The sequence below is a fragment of the Schistocerca cancellata genome, chromosome 2, assembly GCF_023864275.1.
Source record: "Schistocerca cancellata isolate TAMUIC-IGC-003103 chromosome 2, iqSchCanc2.1, whole genome shotgun sequence".
Classification (NCBI taxonomy): Eukaryota; Metazoa; Arthropoda; class Insecta; order Orthoptera; family Acrididae; genus Schistocerca; species Schistocerca cancellata.
The window spans coordinates 164,578,687-164,604,401 of NC_064627.1; the positions used below are offsets into that span (position 1 = coordinate 164,578,687).

At 41.6% G+C, this 25,715-nt stretch overlaps 1 protein-coding gene across 2 annotated transcripts in view; it reads right to left on the reverse strand.

The window, feature by feature from the left end:
- Positions 1-25,715, reverse strand: part of LOC126161457 (AN1-type zinc finger protein 4-like) — an 87,393-nt gene that overhangs the window by 28,401 nt on the left and 33,277 nt on the right. For both annotated transcript variants that reach the window (XM_049917278.1, XM_049917277.1), the window contains exon 2: positions 3,209-3,410. In XM_049917278.1, coding sequence (XP_049773235.1) covers positions 3,209-3,410 — 202 coding nt within the window. The remainder of the gene's footprint in view (positions 1-3,208; positions 3,411-25,715) is intronic.

Here is a 25,715-nt window from a genome sequence, read left to right on the forward strand (position 1 = left end):
ATACGACGACCACAGGTGGCTAGGCTGTACGGAAGGGACTTCTTGGTATGAAATGGGTGGCAGCTGTCGAAGTGGAGGTACTGCTGGTGGTTAATAGGTTTGATATGGAAGGAGGTACTTATGTAGCCATCTCTGAGCTGGCGGTCAACATCTAGGAAGGTGGCTTGTTGGGAATCCTAAACCCCTCACCTGGTTCAGATTCATAGATGACATCTTTGCTATCTGGATTGAAGGTGAGGACACCTTATTCATATTCCTCCAGAACCTCAACAACTTCTCCCCCATTTGCTTCACCTGGTCCTACTCAATCCAAAAAGCCACCTTCCTAGATGTTGACCTCCACCTCAGAAATGGCTACATCAGTACCTCTGTCCATATCAAACCTACTAACCACCAGCAATACCTCCACTTCGACAGCTGCCACCCATTTCATACCAAGAAGTCACTTCCGTACAGCCTAGCCACCCGTGGTCGTCGCATCTGCAGTTACGAGCAGTCCCTCTCTAAATATACCAAACAATTTACAAAGGCATTATCGTACCTTCCACACACAAGATTAAGGACACTTGGAAGGAGAGAAGCAAGAAGTAGAAGTGCAAGCTCTGTTAAGTGATATGTCTGAATAATCTTCTCCAAAATCTTCACTATGAAAATATATTTTTGTTTTCAGGAGGAACATTCAACAAATGCACCTGCATTTTGAGAATGTTACCATACTGCTTTTCATATCACCAAAGAACTGTGTAGTTTCACTGAAGGAGAGTTTATAAAGGCATGTTGGTGTCTGCAGCTCGTGAGAGACTTCAAGAGTTCTAAGTGGTTACTCTCTCTGTCAACCATTCAATGCAGAATTTAAGGATGCAGAATTCAAGAAATTTCAAACAACTTTTCAGATAAGGTAGTGGTTCTTGCAAAAAATTTTATTGCCTTTTCTTTGGCACTGGATGAGTGCACGACATTTCTGACAGCTCAGTTGGTGATTTACATTTGCTGAGTTGATAGTAGTCTCATCACCATAGAAGATTTACTCTGCAACTTGACATGTCTTCTTTACAGTAAGTATCAATGAAAAACAATTCAACAGGGGCAGATATTCTCACTTGTATCCAAGAGTTCTGAAAATATGGGTCTGCAATGGAAGAGTCTCACCTCTGTGTCTACAGGCTGTGCAGTGGCTACACATGACCGAAATACTGGTTTTGAGGCTCTTTATGAGGGGTACTAAAATTGTTGTATATTCCACATGAGATTTTTGCAACACACTGCATTCTCCATCAAGAGAATTTATGTGCTATAAGTGTGAACATGAGGGAAGTGATAAATGTTGTCAGTGTGCAACAAATTTTATCCACCAACATGCTCTCAAATATCGCTAGTTCAAAACCTTTCTGAAAGACTTGGAAAGCACAATGGTGATGTAACATATCATAGTGATATATGCTGGCTGAGTCATGGTAAAGAGTCAAAGATTTTCTTTTAACTTCAGAGTAGATAGATACATTCACGGAAATGAGTAGTAACGCTGTTGCTGAATTGAAAAACGAATGGTGGATAGCAGATTTGGCCTTCCTGTGTGATGTTACGCATCATATGAATGCTTTGAATTTGGCATTGCAGGATAAAAACAAGTTAATAACTGAGATGTATGACCACATTCAGAGCTTTAAGATGAAACCCTCTCTGTGGAATAGACAGCTAGGAAGTGGGAACACAGTTCATTTTTCCATGTTGTCATCTTTAGCGATGGGAACACAGCAGTATTTTGAACAGTATCAAAATATACTCAGTGATCTTCTCCATGACTTTTATATGAATTATCCTCAAGAGAAATTTCCATGACCTTATAAGGCTGTAGCTTGATTATGTCAATGTTCAGATCAATATAATTACATCAAAAACTTTTTTCTGCTATGAAGAGAATGAAATCTACACACAGAAGCTCACTGACAGACTTCTGTTTAAAAGCTTTTCTTTGAATTAGCACTGTTCAGAAACTGGTACCAGATATTGACGCTTTAGTGAAAAGCAAAATACCTAATATTCATTGACATCCTACATTTTTATTTTTAATGTTTAAATAAAATGGTTTCAAAATACAAATTTCTTTCAATTCAAATTTCATCCTAAAACATCATTCATCATAGAGCTGCATTAATCCTAAGAAATATCACGTTTCATAATTAGCTGCCCCATGTTCTTCACTTCATTAAAATATTAAAGTAGCTGTACATTACAGTTCATTGTCACTTCTCATTAATACAACTGTCTTAGTAAATAAATTTTCCATGACACACGTTAATAAGTGACTGAAGTGATACATCTCCATGTAACATTACAATCAGCCATAGTCTTGTGAAACTGTCTTGTTCCAATGCCACTACCCTCTCTTACCCTCACTACTACTCCTCCCATCATACCAGTAGATCAATACACAGGCCTGCTCTAGGCTGTGGCTAATCCATTTCTCCATAATAGCCTTTTCCAGAAGTGTTCATCCCAAAGATCATGCAAGAGAGCTATTGTATTGTTTGGAAAGCATGGAGAATTACTGGCAGAATTCAAGGTGTGAAGACAAGTCATGAATTGTGTCCGATAACTCAGTCAGTCAAAGTATTGCCCATGGAAAGCAAAGTTATGGGTTCCTGTTTCAGTCCAGAATACAATTTTAATCAGCATGGAAGTTTTAAAATAGTGCACGCACGCACACACGCACACACACACACACACACACACACACACACACACACACACACAGAGGGTTGGGTTGTTTTGGGGAAGGAGACCAGACAGTGAGGTCATCAGTCTCATCGGAGTAGGGAAGGACGGGGAAGGAAGTCGGCCGTGCCCTTTGAAAGAAACCATTCCGGCATTTGCCAGGAGCGATTTAGGGAAATCACGGAAAACCTAAATCAGGATGGCCGGACGCGGGATTGAACCGTTGTCCTCCCGAATGCGAGTCCAGTGTTTAACCACTGCGCCACCTCGCTCGGTACACACACACACACACACACACACACACACACACACACACACACACACACACACACACAGAGAGAGAGAGAGAGAGAGAGAGAGAGAGAGAGAGAGAGTTGTGAAAAATTCAGTACAGATGCAAGAAATAAATTACAGAACAATGTTCACAAAGCTATATCAAGATACAAAAAACTGTTTAAAATCTAATAACTTCCAATATATGTGTATACTTTACCTGTTACTTTCAACAAAGTCTCTTAATTCTTTCCAGGTGGTATCATCAGTCGGTGGAAGCCGTCTTGTGCTGATTGGTCCTCCACGCATCGAGAGCACAAGCTTAAGTGTTGCTCCATCTTTAATTGAATAATCTATCAAGCATGAAGAGTCATCAAGTTCCTGTAGGTTGTACAGAAGATGTTGCTGAGAAACAGGGATTCCTGAAAGAAATGTGAAACTCAGTTAATGAAGAATCTAAGAATAAAAGCTCTGAGTAAGAAGTCTTTCTATTACATTAAACAATGTATAATACTAAAATAATCTACGAGGATGTGCTGAAAAGTAATGCCCATGAATTTTTTATGTGAACACACAAAGATTTTTAAACAAAACTAACTTTATCAACATTCCGCATCTTCATTCTTCATGGCTACACATTTATCTTTAAACATAGTCACGCTGATGATGAAAATGTTTCTCCCAATGAGAGATCAGTTTGTTGATACCATCACTGCAGAATGTTTGACTTTGTTGACAGAGCCACACCTCACCTCTGCTTGTACTGTTTCATTGCTACAAACATGAAGTCCTCCAACGTGTTCTTTAACTTTCGGATAAAAATCAGATAAGGCCAAGTTGGGTCGGCATGGAGGATGAACAATGAACCCAAGGGGTATGAATGTTGCAGACATCACAGAGCTCTTGTGTAGTCTGGCACTGTCATGCTGAACGAGAGGGTTCTCCACGCGTGGATGAACTCTTTGAATTCGTGCTTTCAGTTTTCTGAGGTTTTCAAAGTACCTCGCAGAGTTTATGGTGGTGTCCTTAGGCATGAATTCCAAATGGACCACACCTTGAATATCTCAGAACACTGTGAGCATGATGTTGCCTGTTGATGGTATGGTCTTTAACTTTTTGGTGTTGGTGATCCTTTATGACAGAACTCCATTAGTGCTCCCTCCTTTTGAAGTTAAAACAATACATCAGATGGATGTGTCTGGCTGACCGCAAGGATAAAAAAGGAGAGGCCAGCCACTCTGCAACACACTAAAACCTCCAGCCTAAAAGCTTAGGCCACAGTCCAGACACATCACAAAACTTTAGTCACATTCATCTCATCATCAGGTACAATAAAGGGCAGACACCAACGATATTTACCACTTCCCTTGCATCTCAGTATAAAATGCAAATCTGTTAAAATATGGTATATGGTGATTTGCACACCACAAGCATCACAAAACAGGGGATCCTCTCACCATAGTAAGAAGCCACATGTAGGAGGGCAGTGCCAGATGCGAAGATGTGTACAGGTCACTTCATCCCGCCTGAGTAACTGGCAGGAGGAATGCCATGGCTGGATAGTTAACTTCACCAACCGCAGCTTATTGTCCATCACTGCCAGACATTCCTCACCCCCACACCTGCATGAACTTCCTATATAATGCAGAAACGACAGCCTACAAGGAAACAGGACAATTTGCCACATCTTGTCCTCTGCAGGCCTCCTTGGAAGCCCATTCCGCCTGTTCATTGCCTGTATCCCTACATGACCTGGCACCCAGCAGAATGACACCTGCTTTATCTGCTGGTGGAGAATGTATAGTTGGTCATACATCAGCTGGGCTAATTTTTCAGCTGGGCACAGATTCTGTAACAACTGTAAGATTCTGGGGGAATTGGAGGAGATGAGAAACTGTCTGCCCTGAATATGACACACCTGCTCCAGTGCCTTCTGTATCATGTGGAGCTCCGCTGAGAAAACTGTATTCCCATTACAAAGGCGAATCCCAGTGACATGGTCGGGAACATTACAGAGCAGCCAAGGGAATTGCCTTGTTTGCAGCCATCAGTGTACACTACTGTGAAACTGTGCTGTATATCTAAAATGTTAAAAAACAGAGATCGAGATGTAAAATCTGACATATGAGCTTTCTTAAAATTGGTCAAGTCTATAATACCTCTGGGCCTCCGGAGGAGCCAAGGTGGAAAACTGCTCCAACTGCAATGTAAAACATGAAGACTGGCCACAACCATATCAAAAGGTACTCCTGTGCATGAATCCCTTAGGGCCTTGTTACCCATTTCCGGTTACGAAAAAGCCTTTCCACTGGATGCCAAGCAATGGTATGGTACGTGGGTGTGTATGGTGTGGACAGTGTTTTATATGCCTGGCGCATCGTAAGCAGCTGTCATCTGATGTGAAATAGTGGTTTACCAGCCTCTGCACAGAGGCTTGGTATGAGGCTTGTTCTGAATGCAACAGGGGTCAACTAAATCCCTTCATGGTGCACCATGTCTAACATCTTTAAATAAAAAGGTCTCTCAGACCCACACACCAAGTACCCATAATCAAGCCGAGATCACACAACTGTCCTGTAAAACCACAGCAGACAAGTCCTGTCTGCTCCCCATGTACTGAGCCCAAGCCATTTTAAAATACTTAGAGCCTTAAGGCAACATTTTTCCAGGTTCATAAGATGTGGTAATCATGTAAGTTTACAGTCAAATATGAGGCCTATAAACCTGACTGTGTCTTTAGAAGTAAGAACAAAGTCCCTCATCCCCAACTCAAGAAAGTTTAAAATGGAACAACAATGGTTAAAAAACACACACAGACTTCTGGGTTGAGAACTTAAAACCACTCTTCTGCGCTCATTCATCTGAATGTCGAAGAGTTAGTTGCAACTGACATTTTGTCATAGCATGGCTTGAAGAAGAGCCAAACACAGAGAAGTCATCCACAAACAAAGAACACTTGACAAGACTTTTCACTACTGACGTAATACTATTAATAACTAGACCACAGATTTTTAGGTCGTAAAAAAGTGTGTTTTAGGCACCTAAAATAGGCTCCTTCAGTAGTTCATTTAGGCTATATAAAACCTAAAATAGGCTCTAATAAAAATGATGCAGACAAAATAAAAATAAATTAAAATACACAGTGTTGACAGCATGAACATCATATTAGTCATTAAAACAAGGAGAATGAATATTTACATACACAGTTACAGAGCACAGCAATCTACAACATTAATGTTGAACATAACTCCAAATATTTTTGAGTTCCATAAAAAAGATGTGGCAATAGTTTAATTAATACATTCGTAGTTTCGCATATTCTGACCATAGTTGGCTTCACAATAAATAGCCAAAAATCTTTTCTAGGTTTTCTAGTGAAAAACTGTGGCGCTTGTCTGTCAGAATCCATTTATACGCTGAAAAAGAACGTTCTACATCAACAGATGTGAGAGGGGTGTAGTTCAGGTTGGACAGGAATGCTGCAGTCAGGAGTGCTGGATTTTCCACTAAGTATGTTGGCAGCTGCAAACAACTCCTTCAGGCCAGTGTTCTTCTGCAAAACCGTTTGCATTTTTGTCCGTAATTTTTCCCCTACTTCACCTGGCACTTCATTAATTTTCATTTTGACTTCTTCAAGCAAAGAAATATTATCGTAGATAGGTCTCCTTGAGCCTTCTAATTGTGAAAATATTCTTGCCATAAATGTGTAGTGGGCCCTAATGTAAGATAAGTCCCGTTTTAAAGAAGAATCTTTGAGTAACTCCATTGCTGCAGTTACGGATGCAGCATCCTCCGGTATATTTTCAACCACCTTCTGGACAGCTGAGAGATGCATACTATAGCATTCTGCTGCTATCAGCCACGTGCCCCAGCGGGTGACAACAGGCTCTGGCGGCAATGGGACATCTGGAAGCTGTTCTTTGAATGCCTGTATTCTTGATGGTGCCTTAACAAAAATTTTCTTCACCATAGATATTACTTTATGAAATTGTAGCCTTACTTGGTCTGCTATGCGGTTGATCCCATGCACTACACAAGTTACGTGCAGCATCAATGGGTAGAAGACTTTTAATAGTTGAAACGCTGCTATTATATATGCAGCAGCATCAGGGATGGCCAGAAGCACCTTATTCTCATACACTCCGTTTGGGTATAGCACCTTAAGCCCATTGTTCACAAACTGTGCTATTGCTTGTTGGTTAGTTTTTGCAAGTTGTTTTGAGTAAATCAAATGAGCCCTCGATGGAGCATCTGGATCTAGCTTGCCAATCATCAGGTTTGCAATGTAACGGCCAAGACCGTCAGTAGTTTCATCCAAAGAAATCCATATACAAGATTCTCCAACATCTTCTCGGATTCTGTGCAATGTGCAGCATTGTAAGCTGAATCCACATAATTCTGACTCTGCAGGAATAGACTGATGGCAGTACTTCTCAAGAAAACCTCTGAAAATAGGGTTATCTAGTTTCCGAAAGGGGATGTTTGCTGCCACAAGTGCATGACACAAATCACTGCAGAACTTGTTTTTTTCGGAGGATTCACCAGATTTATTGGTTAAAAGAGTTTGCTTCAATTTTGACTTTTGTTCAACATTAGCTATATGTGTGATTCCATCTTCATGCTGAGTTAAGTGACATTTCTTAACACTCGAAACCTAATACGAGAGAAAAGGGAAATGCAGTTTTTAGAATCGCATATAAAGAGTATTTAGTATTACTAAAGGATAGCGATAAAAAAGAATCCTAAGTGACAGGAAAATAAGTCTAAGAAAAAAATCAACTAACCTCCTTGTTGCATGCTTGGCAGAAAATAATTTTCCCATCTGTTGTATAATGCGGAAAATCTTGCAGCCACTGCCTTATTTGAGTAGACTTTGAACTAGCTGTTTTCGGCATGGCGTGGTACTCTCACACAGAAACTAGAATTTATTTTGCACTTAGAACGACAGTAACACTTAACTCATCGGTCACTACACAATGTACTGATTTGTTTTCGCTGGGAAAAAGTGAACGATGACCTGTCTTTTTTTCCTTTTACTGCGGTGCATGGGAGCGATAGGGGAAGTACAGTACTCGTTGCTGGACATATGGCACCTGACAGATGGCCGCCCCTTCTGAACAAGTGAATGGAATCTACCGGTGCTTCAGATGTAAACATCTCACTACTGGCAAATTATTTTTCGAACCGGAAAATTCACGTATAATACCTTTCACGAAACAGAGTAGTTTGATAGGACTGCCTGTAGACAGCAGCGAGAAAATATGCAAAGGGCAATAATTTAGCTATAGAGGGCGTATACGATTAACATTGTGATTTTTTAATCCGTGCTCAGCTTAAGGCCTATGAAACTGTTTCTTTGCAAAAATACACAGCTGGCCAGAATCCTACGAACGAAATATTTTCAAATATAACACTTAGTACTCCCACATTCGATTCTAATGTGTAACTCAAATCTTTGACCGGTTCCCATTCGCTCACTGAAGTTAAGCACTGTCGCGCTCGGCGCATACTTGGATGGATGACCATTCAACCGTGCAAAGTGCTGTTGGTAGTAAGGCAAGCAAAGGAAATGTAAACAGGTCTCTAACGACCTTCGCCTTCGCCGAGACGTAAAGCCCTAAGCTTACTTTCTTTTTCTAATCTTTGAAAACACAAGAACTCTATGTCAGATTAACGAAATAGGTACTTTTTAGGATTTTGGTGCCGAAATAGGCAAAATTAGGCGTCAACGTCGAAATACGCAATTTTAGGTCGTATAGAACTAACGGTATTCAGTTTAGTTAGTCATGAAACGCATAAGTACCAACTTATATGCTAATTGGAGCTTAGGAAAGAAAATAGGTTTTAACTATGGCAAAGACAGTTACAAGTAAAAACATTACCTTGAGGGACACCGTTCTCTTCTTCAACGCAATAAGAAAGAATGTTACCGACTCGATATCAAAAATACCATGGCAAGAGAAAGGACCGGATAAAAATGGGAAGACTTCCATGAAAACCTCATTCGTGAAGCTGCTCGAGGATAAGATGCCTCTATGTAGTACAGTAGCCCTCCTCGATGTCAAAATATATATCCAGAAGGTGATGCCGGCATAGGGCAGCCTGTTTTATAGCTGCCTACAGGAGGGCCACATTATCGAAGGTGGAGCGATACCTCCTGAACCCGTACTAAAAGCAACTAAGGAGTTACCTGGATTCTAAGATCCGGACGAGGTGGCAGTTAACCATCTACTCCAAGGTCTTTCCCATGCAGCTAGTGAGGAAAACATTACAATAAGTACTTGAGCATCTACGGTCTTTTCCACATTTTAAAAGAGGAATTAAAACTGCCTCACACCATGAGTCGGGAAAGTGACACGATGCCCAAATGACATTAAAAAGTGCCAGGAGGATGTCTGTTTCACCTTGTGAGGTGCTGCAGCATACTGTAATAGATTCTATCATGACCAGCGGATGTGTCACGAGCAGCAGACAATACAGAATCCAGTTCCCACAGGGAAAATGGCCAGTTGTAATCTTCATCAGTGGGGGACCGTAAGTCCAAACAACTACTCTCAGCAACCACTCTGGCACTGGAAACCTGGATCCTGTCTGGCGGTTGCAGTACTTGTGGCAAAATAGGCCACCATAGTCTGGGCAATGTCTCGCGAATTGGTTTGGAGAGTGCCGTTCCCCATTACAGCAGCCATAGAACACTCCCTCCTCTCCCAGAAGTTTTCCTGATGGTCTCCTATATAACGGAACTCTTCGTGGAACGATCAATGGTGTTCAGGAACTGTTGCCACAACCTCTTTTCGCTCTCTTGAATAATCAGGCAACACTTTGCCTTCGCCACCAGAAAGGCTGCAAGATTCTCTACAGTTGGTCGATAACTGAATCTATGTAGAGCCATACGCCTGGACCTTATTGCAGGTTGGCATTCATCACTCCACAAAGGGACAAGTTGCCTCTTCAATTATCCCATGGACTGTGAAATGGATGCTGCAGTGGCACGGAGGATCATTTTGGTAATATGATCCACCCATGCCTCAACATTGCCACAATGTTCAAACTGGGCGAACTGGTTATAAAGCGTCCAGTCTGCTCTACTGAGCACCCATTATGGCAGTTTCCTTTTGGGTTCCTCTCCATCTGGCAGGTGAATCCAGAATGGGAAGTGATCACTTCTGTGCAAGTCATCAAGCACTTCTATTTGAGCAGTGTGAGTACAAGCTGTACAGCAAAGTGAGAGATCAATGGCAGAGAATGACCCAGTTGCTGTGCAGAAATGTGTGCTCTGTCCCGTATTTAGCAAGTATGTGAATGATGACATGAGAAGCCTCTCAACTGCTCTGCCCCTGGGGTAGGCAGTTGCAGAGCCCCTACACACATTGTGTGCATTAAAATCACCACAGAGGATGAAGTGGGCACGGGAGCTGGATAATAATGTTGGTTAGGGCCTCTTCATCGCGTACATAATGTGGGGACAGGTAAAGGCAACATATTGTGAATGGATGATGCACATGCACTGTTAAGGCAACTGCTTGTAAATTCATTGTAAGGGGGAGAGGCGAGGAGTGGTAGTCGGTACTGACAAATATGCCTACACCACCTCCAGCTCTCTCTCCACTCAGGTCATCCATTTTGTGGAGTACATAGCCTTGTAGCTCAGGAGTGTACAACTGATGGAAATTAGTCTCCTGGAGATGCAGACACAATGGTCTACCCTAAGAAAAGAGACTGAGTACCTCCACATGCATTCTGAACCTCTGCAAGTTTCACTGTAGTATGGCAGCCATTTCATCAATGTGGGTTTTAATTTACCCCATCTTTGCACTGCAGAGATGAAGCACTTATAGAGCAATAGGGAGGGGCTGCTTGGATCCGAGACATCTAGCTCCATGGTGTCCTTCTCATCAGCCAGACATGAATTAATGATGTCTGATGGCGCTCAGGTCAGCTTCTGACCAAATGTCATAAACCTATGCCTGCACCCTGTCCCTTCAAGGATGAGGGGGAAAGGGGTCTTGAGAGGCACTCTGCTTGTCGTGCGTCTTTTTTGACACTCAGTGCAGAATTGTTGCTGGCATTTTATGTGGCAGCTTCTTGGATTGCTTCATCCTCACTCATTTTTCCTTGGCATGTATGCATGCAAGTAACAGATTTTAAGCCATAGAAGCATAAGAAGTGGTAAAGATGGGAGGTGTTATAACCTTATTTGCCTTTTTGGCTTCTGCATACGGCATCCACCTGATAACTTTTAGTTCCTGTGTTTTTTGTTTCTCTGTAAAAATAAGGCAGTCTTAGCCACAGAATGGATGGCTCCCAGAGCAGTTAATGCAGACTGCTTTATGTGGACAGTCAATCCCAGTTTCATGGGCTGCCTTTCCACATTTCTTACAGGTTGCTTCACACCAGCAACCTGCAAGAGTTGTGTGACCAAAATGCTGGCATTTGTAGCAGCACATGAGGTTAGGTACATAAAGCCTAGCTCAAAGTCAGAAAGCCTGTTATGATATGGTCAGGCAACATTGGAGAACTGAACGTCACAATGAAGGTAGAAGTCTTCACAATTTCTCCATTATTCCTACACATCCTTTGCTCTACGTCCACTATTCCCTGTAACGCCTGTTCCCATTTAAGTTCGGCTATGTCGATGTCCGTAATGTCACAGAATGTGACCACACCCTTGCTGGAGTTACGAGAGTTATGCAATTCAACACTTATGTCATATTAACTCAATTTTTCAGACTTCCTAAGTAGTTCCACATGCTTTGCCCTCTTAGTCTCTACCAGTAGGGAACTATACCTCAGCTGCTTTATAGACTTCAGGCTTCCAGCAAGTCCTTCCAAGCCTTTACGGATATAGAAGGGGGATACTTTTTCAAACATCACTTCCCTCCTCTTCATCACCAAAATTACATTCTGATTTATCACTCCTTGAGCCCTTTTACTATAATTCAAATGATTCCAATTATCAGGAGGGCTAGCCTCCCTCATTCTTATGGAGGATTGGGTGTGGTTACCCTATGTGGTATACCCTTTCAACTGGGAGGAGGAGGAGATGATTTCAAGGGTTCCACCTTGGTCCCATGAGCAGCTAGGGAAATAAAGGTCCACTCAGACAGAGTCCGATGTGCTTGAGTAAGCCTTATACAACTAAGGGGCAGCAGGTTCCCCAGAGGTTGCCTGCTAATGACTGTTCCATCTCAACAGCCATGTATCTCATCAGCTTGCAGCACACTTTGAGATTGAGGTTTTTTAATACAGGTTTATTCCAACCTTGGGATCTGGGTGGTCAAGCCAAGATCCCTGTTCCCTGAGACACACTGCTCAGTGGTTGTTGAAGCATGCCCAGAGCTTACAATGACAGATGACTGAAAGTGCTTACCAGTCCCCAACTCACGAACCCCACAATTGCAAAGCACGTATTCGGCAAATGTATGCTGAGCCTCTGAGGGCAGCAAATGTGGTAAAGTCAACCGAATAATATGCATGATGTGTAACGCTTCAACTGACATTGAGATCAGAATAAAGAATTCAGAGGCATTACTTTCAAGCACAACCCTCTACAAGAATAACACAGTGTGTGGGCACAATTATCCAACAAAAATTCATTTGCAAATTTACAGCCGAAGTGTTTTAATACCATCTCTGTGTCTAGCTGAAAACTGAAATGTTAACAGTGGAGAAGTATCAAGGGCTCCTATTGTCCAGTTTCATCCAGTGGATATGAACACAAATTTTGCAAAAAAAAAAAAAATTAAAAAAAGAGGAAGAAGAAAACTACAGCTCATACCATCTCTCTTCAAAGGGTTCCAACTAGACACCAGACACACCATAACTAATAAATTCTGTGGATGCCAATGGTTCCTGCTCCTTTTATTAGATACATGGTGATCACACTCTTATCAATTAGGCATAATAGGGCAAATGGTAAACTCAACTGTTTGAGAAGATCTACAATAAGTATTTTCCAATATAAGTTCTGATCAATGCCCCCTGAAGCACATATTAAATAACTTTATCTGCTCATAAAAAAGTGATAGTTTTTGATAGTAGGCAGGTTGCAAGCTCTGTATTAGTAAACATTTAATTCAGAGGGTTGAAAGTGAGATAAAACCTAGACAGCTTAAACCTGTAGCCAGTCACGGGTAATGGTTGCTGCTGTGGAAGTGACCATAGTTGGTGGCTACCTATGACAGCTGTCTGTGGCAGGAAGCACACACTCCATGCATATTCCACACCAATGTAACTGAAGGATACACCAGGAAGAGTCATCAGATTCAGTATGACGAAAATAGGGTGAGAAAATGAAGACTTGATTAGTGTGTTTAGTAGCTTAAACACTTAGATAAATAAATAGCTACACATAAATTTAAAAATGCATGACAGTGTTGGGGGAGGATGCAGCTGGAAACCATTCTGGGCATATCAGGGTGAGAGGTGCTCCCTCCACATCCATCTCTGACACCTAACATTGAGGTGCATTAAATTTTGTTGTTAATACCCAGTTTCTAACAGGAAAAGTATGACTTTTTTAACAGCTATGCCACTGTCTGCCAAGTATCATGGTCAGGGAGGTAAGACTGATTCATGGCTTGTCTCAGATTAGTCAGTAGGGTACACACTGTGAGAATATTGGCAACCATGAGAGGTCGACCCCAAGTGCAATGAGATGAATCATCTTGATGCAAAAGGAACTTGTGGGTAAATCTGTTACAGCCGACACACAGTCAGCACAGAATAATTGTATCTTTCCGAGAGGCTTGAAGAGAAGTATGTCATGCCTTGATGGTCCCACTGATTGCCTTCGGCTTGTCGAGGCTTGCGGTAGCTTGCCATTTCATATCCCATGTTTTCAAAATTTGATGTCTCAGTTGCAAACATATTTCAGTATCTGTACTCTGAGTACAAGTTTGTCCTTGTCATTACTTCCTGAGCTAATTTTTCAGTGAGTTCATTTCCCAGTATGCCCATGTGGCTCTGTGTCCAGACGAATTTTATAATGGTTCTGAAGCTGTGGAGGTCAACTAGCAAATCTTGGGTGTTAGTGACAAAAATGTTTCTGAGGAAGCACTGATACATTCCTTGCAAGCAGTTAATGGAGCTCCTACAAACCAGGAAGCTCTTTGCTGCAAGAGTTTAGATGTGTTTCAAAGTGTGAGATATGTCTACCAACTCTACACTGCATGCACTCGGCACAGAATGTTTTTTGTACTCCCTTGCATAGGCAAAAGCATAGCCACCTTTATCACCGACTTTCAGTCCACCTGTGTAGATGCATTTCAGATTGTGGCAGTCATGAAGAATCAAATGAAGTATTTTCATTTGAGCAACAGACAAAATCCATCCAAATTACAGAATTGGGTGCACGTCATTGGGTGGGGGGATGCTGAAGGGGAACTCTGTGTATAGAGATAAAAAGAGGGAAGTTGGAGGTCCAACACAAACCCTCCAAATGTAGCCCGAACTGGTTTACATATTTTTGGGTAGCTCATAAACAGTCTGATCTGTTTGTCGTGAAAGAGAATCAAGTAACACGATGAAGTTGACAGACTGTGAGCAAATAGCTTCCCAAGAGTTGTTGGCAGCTTACCCTCTTGAAACAGGAGGCTGTCCATGAGATTTGACTAGAAGACTCCAGTTGCCAATCGCATGCCACTGTAGTGTACAGGATATTTCAAGCCCAGTACTTATGGCATGGTCAATCCATAAACAACACATCCATAGTGGCCTAAGATAAAAGCATTGTAGACTTGGAGAAGACCTGAGTGGTCAGCTCCCCAGTAAGGGTTGCTGAGAAATCGAAGGGTACTGGCAGAATTAAAGCTGTGAGGATGGGGCGTGAGTCGTGCTTGAGTAGCTCAGTCGGTAGAGCACTTGCCCGCAAAAGGCAAAGGTCCCAAGTTTGAGTCTCGGTCCGGCACATAGTTTTAATATGCCAGGAAGTTTCATATCAGCGCACACACTGCTGTAGAGTGAAATTTCATTCTAGAAATCAAAGGGTATCTGTTTCCTCATGCAATCTACCTTTAGCTGGCATACATGTGATAAAAATTTTAACTTACTGTGAAATAATAGGCCTAAAATTTTAAATCTGCAACATCTTCAAGTAATTGGTTACCCAGGTAAAGTTCTGACACAGTCCTGAGTCAACAACAGTGCATGACGTGGGTATGAGAGAAAATGGATACCAATGATTCAGGTCCCGGGTTCATACTTTCTGTGTGGCTCTCTGAAGTTGGCACTCTACGATGCATAATGTTGTGGGGCTGTAATACAGGCAAAGGTCATCCACATACAGTGAAAGTGAGACCACTGTCCATGGCAGTGATGATGCCATTGCTTGCAAAGGTGAAGAGGGTTCCACTCAAATCTGGTCCTTGAGGGACTCCTTTCCAGCACATGTTGGTTGCTGAGAGCTCAAACTATCTGGAACCAAAACAGCCATAGAGATAGGAAATTCTCTATATGTGAGCTGAACCTATCTGGTCAGAGAGATTTGAAATTCTGTATAAAAGTGGGTAAGCAACATTGAAAACTGCTCTCAGCCATGCTGAGAGGATGTGATGCCGTCAAGTAGTATCACACACCTTCTGCAAATCAAAGAACAGGGATATCAGTTGTTGGCAATGTCCAAAATCTTTTTGCAATGCAGATTCCAGGTGTATCAATTGGCCTGTGATGGAGCGGAGTGCCCAAAGACTGCTTTGAAATTGCAATTAATTTTCCGTTACTTCCACACATCAACAGAGCCCATTTGTTAAAGAGATAGGTCAATAATTAAGACAAAATTGGTAGGCCTTTCGCTGGTTTTATGAAAGGAAACCTAATACTCTCCCAACATTGGGAGGGAAACTCTCCTTGACAAATATGACTGAAAACCCTGATGATGTGTTGTACACTGTCATTTATAAGTTGTTTAAGTATTTGACAATGGATTTTATCAGGCCAGGGGCTGTCTCAACACTCTGCTGAAGCTCTGTGGGGCTTCCATGCACTAAATGGAACACTTTAAGTTTACAAGCCTTGTATGTGGAAGGATAAGTAGTTTTGATCCATCATGTATTTCCCAGTTAGGAAATTAGGATGATAGTCATTGCAGCTGGTTGCTTTGGTGAAGTGTGCCTTAGAACATTCAGCAATGAGCAGTGATCATTACAGATGTTGCCACTAAGGGAGGTGCCAGAAACTACTGTGGATGGTGGCTGCAGATGCAATCGAGTTTAGTCCACACTTGAGACAATGAGGTATGAGCCCTCATAGACAATATGTACTGTCCAAACACTCCTGCTCTCTCTCTCTCTCTCTCTCTCTCTCTCTCTCTCTCTCTCTCTCTATTTCTTCTCTCTCTAATTAAAAACTATGCCTCCACTTGAATTCTTCTGAATGCTACTAAATGTTCTGTAGAAGGAGGGCATTTGTGTTATTAAAGTAACCTTATATGACCTTCAATAACTACAGCTATTTTTTCGGACTGCAATGGCCCAGGTATCTGGAGGGGAGGAACTGAAGAATAGGGTATCATTGCTTTTACAGCACTTATTATTCTATCAATAGTATCTTGTACCAATTCTTTGATTTCCTTCTCTCGAATGGCCTCAAAAGTTGCATTAGAGGTAAAAGCTTGCAAGCTGCCTTTCCAAAGAGACCAACATGGTGCATGTCACATTGATCAGTGGTTTGAGAAAGAACGGGTAATAGGACAGTGGTCTCTGTCACAGAGGTTGCCATGGACATTTCGCTGGATCAAGGGTGAGCTGCTTAGGCTGCAGGTTGTAAGATCTATGGCTGAGTATATTCCATGGACCATACTGAAATGTGTAGTAGCTCCAGTGTCGAGTAGGCATACTTGTAGTTGTGATAGTAATTGCTCTATTAACTGGTCCCTGCTAGTGTGTTTTTGCTGCTCCCACAGAGGGTTATGGGCATTGAAGTCTCCTAACAGGAGTACAGTTTGAGAATCTGTTCCATTAGATTCACTAGCTCATGATATATTCTCTCTCTCTCAGGTTACAGAGATATTACCCACTATTATCCCAACTGAAAATTAGATAAACACTGCCACAGCTTCTAATGCAGTGTTTATAGGCACCTGCTCATTGAAACTGACCAACGTATAAGCACGCAGACTCCTCCAGATGCCCCCTCATTAATAACAAGATTTGAATATTTTTAATATTAGGAAATTGAGTTTCTGACATCAGTGTCTCCTGAGTTACCACACCAACTGTCGAATAAGAAGCCATAAGTCAAAGTGTTCAGTCAGTTGACGAAGGTAGCTATTACAATTACATTGAACTGAATCAGACTGGAATGTAGGGAAACAGAAAAAAGGAAACTACAGTATGAATTATTTTGATGTTGATTTGTGCTCCACTTGACTGCTAAGGTCTACCTTGGTACTAACAAGGCTCAATCTTTAGGGGGAATGTGAGCCAGATCAATTGAAGAGCTGAATCTGGTTTCTCTCTTGATTTTTCCTTTTTCTCCCTGTAAGGCTTCTGTTTCTTTGAGTATTTCCTGTCTTGGCTTCTGGGACAGAAGATGATTGCCCTTCTCTATGACCTGCAGCCTGTGGTTCTTTCAGGTACTGGCTGGCATTAGACTGCTGGTCTGTTTCATCCTTGGAGGGGGGCAGCTTGGTAGATGTCCTCTTTCTTGGTAATGCCAGAGGAGAATGGTGTGTATCTGGCTGCACTGGTGGGATGGTTACCATTTGTTCTGTGGGTCTGATGGACTGAGAGAGTTGATGTTCTCTCCCTCAACTGTGTAACAGACTTTAATATGCAGCTAGGGTGAGGAGCTGGTGTTTGATGCCTCACTGTCATCAGGCTAGGAGTGTTTTTTTTTTTCATAATTTTGGTGAAGTTTGATGTCATGTTGATTAGAAGGAGTCATTAAAACTTTTTTCAGCATCTTCATATGGCAGGTGGTCAAGTGCTTTATATTCTCTTCTTCTTCCTTGAGAACTAAACTTGTTAGTGAATGAAAGGGTGGTATCCTGGGCTGTATACACATGCTGGGGGTTCTTTGCAATGCCTATGCTCATGCACTGTCCTTCCAAACATACCATAAGTAGGTTGATTTGTATGGCAGGAGGACATGTGTCCAGACAACAGACATTTCATGCATCGGTAGATGTATGGAAGTAGGGCTTGAGATCACACCTATACACAATTACCTTAACTACTCAGGTAAAAAATTTCCACTGAATGCTCAGACACAAAGTCAAGTGTCTTCCCTATCATCCTCTCTGAATGTGACTAACAAAATTTACCACACACTGCTCCAGGTTAGTGTGCAGTTATTCATCTGTTGTCCCAATGGAAGTCATTTTCTTTGTTGCAGTAACTTCCACAAGCTTACCCTCAACATTTTCAATGAAAAACAGTGACTTCACTGTTGCAAAAGATCCTCCATCGGTACTGGAGCATTCCAAGTACTGGGCGAACTTTTTATCTCCATTTCTTCTTGCCTGATTCTCTTGCTGGGATATTCCACTTAAAGTACGATATTTAAAAGTTTAAAATTTGGTACTTTATATATTTTTTTTTGAAAAGGCTGGACCTTTTACTGTATGGCAACAATGGTTTGTGGCCCATTATTGCTTTCCCTCCATAACTTGTAGCCATTTTTATAATGCCGTATGTTTTTCATGTGATGAGAGAGTGAATTATTGGAGATTTTGGACCTTTATTTCAACTAACTGACATATTAGAATTAGCATATCATTATTTATATTACTGTATATACCATAAAGTATTGCACAAAGAGTGTAAAACTGAAGTAGGTAAATTATAGGTTGGGGTAAACAATATAATACAACAGCATGAACTTCCGTGTAACAACAGTTACTTTCATGTAATTAAGTTTTTATATCATGACAGATATTAGAGATAACTTTACCTTGTTCAGTAATTTACTTCTTAGTGTGAATGTGTACCTAATATCACTTCTAAAAATTTCCCCAATTTCAACCAATATTGTAAAAACAGAAAATTAAATTTGTAATGTGAGTCACATAATCTGAGTCACAGTTGTATTATTTTAAGATTAGAAGAAGAGGATGCCCTTAGCAGCAGCAGAAAGACAAAGTAGGAGGAGGGAAATGTTAAAAAGTGAAGGAAAATATGAAGAATTTAAGAAGCATCTGGAAGAAGCTCGAAAAAGCCAGCAGAAGCAGAAACAAACGTTTCCACAGTTGAGTCAACATAAGCAAGGACTGCTAGTTGAAGAAAGAAGAACTAAAAATAGGGAGAGAGCTAGAAAACATAGGCAACATAGGGTGCAAGATCAGCAACCTAGTAAATCAAGTTTGTCACCGTATAAGTCACACAGTGCTCTGGATAAAGTCATGGCTCAAGTGCTGCAATTGCTTACATTAGCATGGTACTGTCAACTATACCTGAAAATTTGAAGACAATTTCAATCTGGTCAGATCGATCTGCCTCACAATTTAAAAACAAATACACTCCTGGAAATGGAAAACAGAACACATTGACACCGGTGTGTCAGACCCACCATACTTGCTCCGGACACTGCGAGAGGGCTGTACAAGCAATGATCACACGCACGGCACAGCGGACACACCAGGAACCGCGGTGTTGGCCGTCGAATGGCGCTAGCTGCGCAGCATTTGTGCACCGCTGCCGTCAGTGTCAGCCAGTTTGCCGTGGCATACGGAGCTCCATCGCAGTCTTTAACACTGGTAGCATCCCACGACAGCGTGGACGTGAACCGTATGTGCAGTTGACGGACTTTGAGCGAGGGCATATAGTGGGCATGCGGGAGGCCGGGTGGACGTACCGCCGAATTGCTCAACATGTGGGGCGTGAGGTCTCCACAGTACATCGATGTTGTCGCCAGTGGTCGGCGGAAGGTGCACGTGCCCGTCGACCTGGGACCGGACCGCAGCGACGCACGGATGCACGCCAAGACCGTAGGATCCTACGCAGTGCCGTAGGGGACCGCACCGCCACTTCCCAGCAAATTAGGGACACTGTTGCTCCTGGGGTATCGGCGAGGACCATTCGCAACCGTCTCCATGAAGCTGGGCTACGGTCCCGCACACCGTTAGGCCGTCTTCCGCTCACGCCCCAACATCGTGCAGCCCGTCTCCAGTGGTGTCGCGATAGGCGTGAATGGAGGGACGAATGGAGACGTGTCGTCTTCAGCGATGAGAGTCGCTTCTGCCTTGGTGCCAATGATGGTCGTATGCGTGTTTGGCGCCGTGCAGGTGAGCGCCACAATCAGGACTGCATACGACCGAGGCACACAGGGCCAACACCCGGCATCATAGTGTGGGGAGCGATCTCCATAGTGCACGGTACATCCAAACCGTTATCGAGCCCATCGTTCTACCATTCCTAGACCGGCAAGGGAACTTGCTGTTCCAACAGGACAATGCACGTCCGCATGTATCCCGTGCCGCCCAACGTGCTCTAGAAGGTGTAAGTCAACTACCCTGGCCAGCAAGATCTCCGGATCTGTCCCCCATTGAGCATGTTTGGGACTGGATGAAGCGTCGTCTCACGCGGTCTGCACGTCCAGCACGAACGCTGGTCCAACTGAGGCGCCAGGTGGAAATGGCATGGCAAGCCGTTCCACAGGACCACATCCAGCATCTCTACGTTCGTCTCCATGGGAGAATAGCAGCCTGCATTGCTGCGAAAGGTGGATATACACTGTACTAGTGCCGACATTGTGCATGCTCTGTTGCCTGTGTCTATGTGCCTGTGGTTCTGTCAGTGTGATCATGTGATGTATCTGACCCCAGGAATGTGTCAATAAAGTTTCCCCTTCCTGGGACAATGAATTCACGGTGTTCTTATTTCAATTTCCAGGAGTGTATATTACTGCTGCCGTGTCTCAATTTACATCATTTCATAATGTGGAAATCTATTAGAACTTATTTGCTAAATTCCATTGTAAAGGAGCCATAGATGGAATTGGTGCAGTTCCAGAACAGCTAGTGGGGAATGCTGCATCTACCTGAAAATTCATAGTAAGTGATGCATCAACTTTCGCTCAGGTAGCTGCAAGTACCACAACTATGCAGGTTTTTCCATGTATCTATGGATGAAATTCAAGGAATCAATGTGAAACTTAATCTGGCTCAAGTATTTTCTTCAGCACCATGAGTACCAAACATAAAAAGCATTCTCTGCTTCCACTACAAGAAAGGAGTACTACGAACATATCTGCTGTCTCCAAAGAATTCTGCTGCTGCGGATCATCATACTGAAGAAGCTATAGAATGTGTGAAAATTGGAGACTGGTACAAAGTAGAATATGACAGTAAACTCAATGCTGGAGAAGTAGGTACAGTTTTTGGAAATTCTTACTTAATCAGTGCAATGGAGTGTTCTGGGCACTATTGGAAATGGCCTGTAAAATGTGGTGAAATTATAAAGAAAATTAATGCACTTGATGTTGTCAATGCAAGATAATATTTTCAGTTCTCTGGCTTTTAATTGAATTTACAGTTCATTTTCCCAGGTGCCATGCTCTTATAATTTTTCATAGTGTTTGAAAAGTGAAATTTTAAGTTTATCTTATTTGGCACATATTGTCACATTTTCATTTCTCTGCTTGTAGGAAAAAAGTTTTTCTAGCAAGAAGCAGCAAGTAACACGAGTCATGTAACATCAAGTCACGCGCCTTTTTCAATATATTACAATATTTCATATGGTATAAATATTTTTAGAAATCTGTAACTCTTTGATTTGAATACCAACCTAATATGCATTTTCTGTGATAAAAACCAGATCCACACTCCTAATAGTTTGAGGACACTTTTGACCTCAAATGCACATTAGGAACAGGGTGTCCCAAATTTGTAACATGAGTCACAACATAAATTACATTCTTGTTCTTTAATTTTAATGCTCTTTCCTGCTTAAATAGCACTTCAAGATCTTTGCCTGAATAACACAATTTGTAATGATGATTTACAAAAGAAAATATGGTTTATAGAATAATAACAAGTCAACATAATAAAACATTGATTTCAAAATGTAACATGAGTCACCATGGAATCACCACGGCACCATGGTGTGGTCAGAGATAGAAACACCACAGATATCTAAGTTTCTGCATTGAAACCTGGTTTTCTATCTCCTGAGATGGCCGTGTTGGCACTGCCATCGGTATGAGTAAGTTTCATTTGTTTCATTGTGGAGTGTCTGTCCTGATGCCACTCATTCTGATTGGAGGCTCTCCCTAGGTTTGCCATGTCACCATGGCAAAGGATACATGGTATAATGGCCAATAGATCGGACAGGCACCTACTACTCAGTATATATTTTTTTGTTACCTATGAGCATTTTAATGTATACATACATAAATAAGCACTGAATGCAAACACAATTAACATTTTAAAAGAACTTGTTCTAGATTCACAAAGGAAATATTTCTGTACTGTATCCAATAGTTAAATGTGCAAACTGCACCTTAAGTTTACTTTATAGGAAAATTTTCTTCGTATGTGAACACACAAATATGAGCTAAATGCACATACAATTTACAGTTTGTAAGGATTAAGAACAGGATTCACCAAAATTATTTTTGCACTATTTCCAATAGTTTTATGTTCAAACAGTACTTTAAAGTAAAGAATTCTTTTCCCTGTAGTAAACTGTTCCACATCCATCATTGAACCACGAAGATAAATTAATCCCTTGTATACAGGTGGCAACACGTGGATCTTACAAAATAGTCTTTTAGAATCTTTAATATTCCTCACACCAGTGCATTAATCCACAATGGGCTGGTTAGTTATCAAATCTTCAAAATATTCTTGTTGAAAAATATTTTGTCTTGCACATAAATATAGGATGTTGATATTTGTAATGGCAGAAACAGGAGCCTGAAAAAGCCAGCAGAAGCAGAAACAAATTTCAAGCAATACCCTGCTATCACTCACGAAAATAATCTTCTGGGTAGCTGTGAAACAGAAATTTTTTTTGTCTTCTTGTATTTTTCTTAACCTTTTCCATAACTAAAAAGAATAGTGCCATGTCAGTATGGCAAGTGATACCTGTCTTCAAGTAGATGAAAGTTATCTTCTGATGATTTAAAATGGCTTCTTGTAGAAACTAATACTGGCTCCTTGCCGGATGAAGTAAAAAAATTGAAAATAATAAGAACATTTACATAGTATAGTTCTGTCAGCTTTGCTGGTTTTTCCATGTTCTTGTGATATGTTGTTTTGTACTAAATAGTGACTAAAATAAATTGATTCATATCAGCACCATAATTTCCAACATGTTACCATACGTGTCAATGTAATCTCTTTGTCCTCTTATCTTTGCATGTTTGTGTTCCATACATGCACAGTATTCTTCAAGTGTTGTGCAACGATGACTGATAATATAAGCAGCTGTGTGATCTAAAATCACAACGGTGGCATTTTGATTCCTGCGTTGTTACCTTAATTTTTCTGGTCTAGTTAATTCCATGATGTCGATGTTGGGTGGAACCGTGTGGTCAAGTATCGTCTCTATTTGGCATGTGTACTGTGACAACAGGTGAACCTGTGAATTAAGGTGTATATGTGACCGCATATCATACACGGGGTGTGGGGCTCAGGTGGATGTTCTCATTGGTTGGAACTCTGTCGACGACGATTAGACACCATGTAGTCCGGACACATGATAGCAATACAGAGTTATGGATGTTTCACCAGATGGTATTCCACTTAGCTTGCAGGTATTTTTGAATGACTCAGTTTTCTCTACCATCTGTTGTGAGAAAACTATAGATTTTTGCATTGATGAATGTTGTCAGCTTGTCGTATGTAACGAAACTCACAGTAGTATAGTCTAATGTGGTAAAAGATTGGGTATCATAGCTTCAATAATTGGTGGCATTATACTGCATGGCTTCCAATTTAGTGTTAAGATCTTAAGCTCTGTGTGCCATTGGTGATAGTTTTATGCATACGGTTTATTAGTAATATCTGACACTTATGTCTGGCACTGACGAGATGAATCCCGCCTCGTGAGATTGATAAGGTCAACATTTCAAAGCTTTTTTCAAAGAAAATCCTGCACTGGCTGTATGAATGATTTTTATTAAATCTGCAACCAGTTTCGCACCACTTATCGGTGCATCCTCAGGCAATATACGCTATTTATAACATAGTAATGTTGAACATTGCCCTGTAGCCACTCCCCACCATTCACGTCCAATATACCGTCATCTGTTGAAAGCGGTAGTTAAAATTTAAAAATCTTTTTTAAAATTTTTTTAAATGATGAGAGCGGCAATGACCATGCAAGCTGAGAGGAGTCTCTTTTTTTAAAAAAATTTAAAATTTTAACTACCACTTTCACCAGATGACTGTATATCGGACGTGAATGGTGGGGAGTGACTACAGGGCAATGTTCAACGTTACTATGTTATAAATAGCATATATTGACCGAGGATGCACCGATAAGTGGTGCGAAACCAGTTGCAGATTTAACAAAAATAATTCATACAGCCAGTGCGGAATTTTCTTGGAAAAAATGTAGAGGTTCGGCTGTGGTTGCCCGCCCTACAAAACAACATTTCAAAGCTTACTTTGAAAATGCGGCCTCTGAAGACATACCAACAGAATGCCTTCTGCATGCTCTCTGCTAGGTGATTTGAGACTGGTAGGATTTGGCCCCAAAGTACATTTTGCTCCCTATAGATATTCTGACTGTGTGTACTCTTTGCAGGAGATCTAATTCCCCGTCAGAATAAAGGCATGTTGCGGCTCTGACCTTGTGCAGTATGTTTGTCTGGTTTTTTGTTGCCATTACATCTGGTACTGTACCCTAGCAGACTCAGAGATTTGTGTCGTGCCCTCATTGCACACCAATTGAGATGGATACCATCATCAATGCCTCCTCCTACATGCAACATTGTCACCTTGCTCTTGTTTAGTTTTGCACCAGTGATTGTGTTGAAGCCAGTGATGAAGTTCTCCACTTCCATCAGATTTGCTACAGATCGTACTGCGAAGCAGACATCGTTGGAATAAGCAATGCAAGCCACTTGATTTCAAGTGATCGCTGGGTTATGCTCACAAGTAAGGATTCTACCGCAATGGAGTATAATGCCACTGATAGGGGGCAGCCTTGCTTGGTAGATCTCCTAATTACAATTTTGTCGGACAGGTGGCCATTAATCAAGATATATGATGTGGCTTTGGAAATGAAGTGTTGTAATAGTTTGATGAAACATTGGCCGAAACCCATCTTTGCCAGTACCTTAATCAGATATTCGTGGTTTATGCGGTCATAAGCTTTTTCAAACCTAAAAATAATATTGTGCCAGAGTCTTTATTGTCCAACAGTGTACAGATGATATCCCATAGGTCACAGGCAGCTGATATTACACTGCAGCCAGGTACTGCACCATATTGGTGTTTTCCTAGTATTTTATGTAACACCAGTTGCATTCACTGTTTCACAGTCAGTGTTATGATTTTAAAGTCTGAGTTAAGTTAGAGGGGTGTTTGCAGCTCAAGCATCAGCAGTGCCATCCTAGCATTGACAGCAGTCTCCACGTGCGAGAATACATGACAGCACTGGCTTTCAGGTAGGGATGTGCTCCTCGTCCAATCCTTGAAGGCCCAAGGGATATTGGCCAGCTGCTGTGTCATCCTTTGCAATGCGGATGCATTACGGAGGGGTATGTGGTCAGCACAACACCCTGCTGGACTTTTTGCAAACTTTCCAGATCTTAGAGCTGCTACTTCTCAATTAAGAATC